Here is a 3,632-nt window from a genome sequence, read left to right on the forward strand (position 1 = left end):
TTAATATGCACCTATACAGCAACAGATGCAATGGGTACAGTCCAGAGAAACATTTCAGTTATGTCAGAACTCACTGTTGGTTTATTTGTGGTTAAATTCCTTACAATTTGCTCTTCAGAAATCATGTGAGGATGCTTTGTTCATGAAAGCAATTGCCAAAGCAAATTTCTGGCTGTCAGCCCTGATTAGTGTTGTTACAAAATTAAAGCGATCTTAAGTGGAAGCAAACGTCAAATTCATTGAGAACTGATTACGTATAACTTTGCTGATAAATCATACAACTTGAAGTGTCTATGCTTCCAAAGCATGGGTTGAAATTGCTCACACAGAAAACCCCATCTTGAACAATGAATACATGTACAAGAACAACAACAAATCAAATCCAAACAAAATGGTCTGTCTGTAAGCCAACTATAAGTAGGAGAAAGAAATTAATTACCTTCTGCAAATTGTTAGCTCGGTTATTTGTGCACATAAGCATTATTTCAAACTGTACAACACACAGAAGATAATAGTAGATTTTGTATGCTGTAGCTTTAAAATAGCTGGCAGGCATAAAAAGAAATGCTTCAGCTGGAGTAACAAAAAACTTAGTAGGAAAGCGGGTGAGAGATATAGCTGTCCAGCTGGGAGAAAAAGATACATCTCAATGCCACAGTGTCGCTTACTTCTCATTATATCTGAATTAAGACTTATTCATACATTTTACGTGTTGTTATCATCTGGTATATGGGATGTAAGAATCACTTGTTCAGTTCGACCATTTTTTTCAGACATAAATATTTTTTCACACATATTACGTATGTACGCGTATAAAACCATTATGAGTATTACCACAAATATGCTGTACAATGGAGTATTTAGGTCTTTGTGCATTTCATAAATGTAACTTAGGACAGTGCTGAACAACTGAAGGAACTCTTCAACACAAGAGTTACTGTGATGCAGGGCTGTAAAGCCAATCCAAACCCAAAATCTCAGATCCAAATATTCCAGACTTTGGAACAGACGTTGAACAGAATACGATTTCTGTGGCTTAGTCCCATGACATTAGTCCATGACATGTGTGTTCCATTTGTTTATAAAAAGAATAATTTTTTATTTTCTGCAGGGGAGAATCACTTTCTTATAGGATCTCAAGCTAGTCAGACAAATTTACGGCAGTGAAATCATGTAAGATGTGCCTGATAGGGTTACTCAAGATCTTCATAGATTTACTTGCCCAAAGCATTCTCTTCTTTAATTTTGCGTGTAGCCTTGGAGATACAATTTAGGGCTGAAGGCACATTCAACGTGCTTAAGTTAAAGAAGTCAAAATCTTTTTGAAACTCTTTTAACTGGGTGTCAACGCCTCCCAAAGTGATGGATGTTACTGTTCTATGAGCATGTGGAAGGGATTTTGATTTTTGCTTCTTCGCAGTGACAATGAGAGGCAATGGAACATTGTTAATCACTACAGACTTTTTATGGCCACAGGCAGAATCTCAGCTATTGCATAAACGGCTTCATGGGAGTTGCTGGGAGTATGCTGACATATACTGGCTTAGAACGTGGCCAGGAAAACATTAAAAAAAGGAAATGTAAAAGCTAACAGTCAAATAGCAACGACAAAAATCTGAATTTGCCATTTTCTTTTCAGAAGCAAACACTGCAAAAATGAACTATGTTCCTTATGCATATGAAGAGCAGCAGCATATCAGATACAGCTTATCGTCAGTACGGGATGTTCTTATTCGCTCCTAACCTGTCTTTGTTTTATTTGACAGCACAGGTCAGGAAGCCTGTATAATGGAGGAGCTGGAGAGCTATTTTTGATTCCCACTTTCCCACTGTGCCATTTACCTTGCAACCTTCGCAAGTGATGCAGCGATAATGATATCCGGTGGCTTTGTCCCCACATACTACACATAGTTCATCCTTGTCTAAGTAACTGGGTATATACCCTGTAAAGAAAAAGAGGATGTGGCATGTAAACTTGATCTAAAATTACAGGATACATTTGATATAAAAATACTATATTAAAATCCACTGCAGATCTTGTCTACCAGCCTCATATGTCTGAACTCACTCAATTTCCTGAATAAAAAGCTCATATTATGTTACCGACTTATTTAAACATAGTCCATAATATCTTGCAGTTTTCAGACTGTTTCAGCATCTGGTGGTCAAGAGGGAGAAACCAGAACATGTCTGCTCTCTCCTGAGTAAAATACTACCTTAGAAAAATAAATCTATTTATTTTTACCTCAAAGATTTTGATGTGAAAAAATAAAATAACAGCAAGACATACAATGTAGATCTCTCCTCTGTTTCACAAAAAATGCAATATACTTATGTACTGAAGATGAGATTCCAGGTTGCAGGGTGACTCAGAGACCTGGTACTAAGAAATATTTACTGAGAGATCATTTGTTTCAAAACATCTCCACAGGTGTGATTAGAGAAGTACCAGCAACAGATAGCGCAAGCTGTATTGATCATACCTGACCTGGGTGTGTTCTGCATGAACATTTAACATAGCTTGAATTTAGGGCAAAGTAAGTAGACATTCAAATATGTGTGAGTGTACACACATGTGTTAGAATGACATTTTCTCTTCTGAAGTGGTTTACCAGACACCCAGTAAGTGAAATCAAATATTGCTGCTATGAAAAACATTGGCAATGCTTTGTTCTCTTCCCACAATGACATTTGTTTTGATAACATATTTTCAATTTGAGCAAAAACCCAGAACAATTCTGATGGCAACCAAAAAGTAATTCTAAAGAGAACTTTTAAACAGAGTAAAATACAAAACTTTCACAATAAGAGTTCCCATGACTCATAATTAATGGCGTTACGGTATGTCACTTTTCCTTCTGAAAAATCTCTCTGTAAAGATGCAACATGGAGATCTTAGATCTACTTTGAGGGGATACAGGAAAGTGCAGCTACTTGTGTAACTACATAAGATTATTAAAGTGTAGTAAGTATTTCACAGAATCCCAGAATAGCTGAGGTTCGAAGCACCTCTGGAGGTCATCTGGTCCAATCCCCTTGCTCAAGCAGGGCCAGAACTGGTTGTCCAGGGCCAGGTCGACAACTTTTGAGTATCTCCAAGGACGGACACTCCACAACCTCTCTGGGCAACCTGTGCAAGTGCTCAGTCACCCTCACAGTGAAAATAAAATACTATTTTATTGTCTTCAGAAAGAAGTCTCTGTATTTCTATTTGTGCTCACTGACTCTTGTTCTGTCACTGGGCACCACTGAGAGGAGCCTGGCTCTGTCTTCTACCTAACAGGGGATCACGTATTTATAAACATTGGTAAGACTGAGCCTTGAGCTTTCTCTGCTCCAGGCTGAACAGTCCTAGCTCCCTCAGTCTCTCCTCACAGAACCGATGGCACAATTCCTTCACCATCTTTGTGGCCCTTTCCTGGACTTGATCCAGCATGTCCATGTCTTTCCTGTATTGGTGAACTCAGAACTGGACCCAGCACTACAGATGTGTTTCACCAGAGCCAAGCAGAGGGGAAGGATCGCTTCCCTCAACCTGCTGGGGATGATCTTCCTAATGCAGACCAGGATGCTATTGACCTTCCTTGCCTCAAGGACACACTGCAGGCTCATCTTCAACTCGCCGCCCACCA

At 38.9% G+C, this 3,632-nt stretch overlaps 1 protein-coding gene across 2 annotated transcripts in view; it reads right to left on the reverse strand.

The window, feature by feature from the left end:
- The window catches only part of LOC104489970 (thyroid hormone receptor beta), a 47,139-nt gene that overhangs the window by 14,443 nt on the left and 29,064 nt on the right, over window positions 1-3,632 (reverse strand). For both annotated transcript variants that reach the window (XM_010132192.1, XM_010132191.1), the window contains exon 2: window positions 1,843-1,943. In XM_010132192.1, the coding sequence (XP_010130494.1) occupies window positions 1,843-1,943 (101 nt within the window). The remainder of the gene's footprint in view (window positions 1-1,842; window positions 1,944-3,632) is intronic.

This window comes from Buceros rhinoceros, unplaced genomic scaffold (assembly GCF_000710305.1).
Source record: "Buceros rhinoceros silvestris isolate BGI_N320 unplaced genomic scaffold, ASM71030v1 scaffold31092, whole genome shotgun sequence".
NCBI classification, from domain to species: domain Eukaryota; kingdom Metazoa; phylum Chordata; class Aves; order Bucerotiformes; family Bucerotidae; genus Buceros; species Buceros rhinoceros.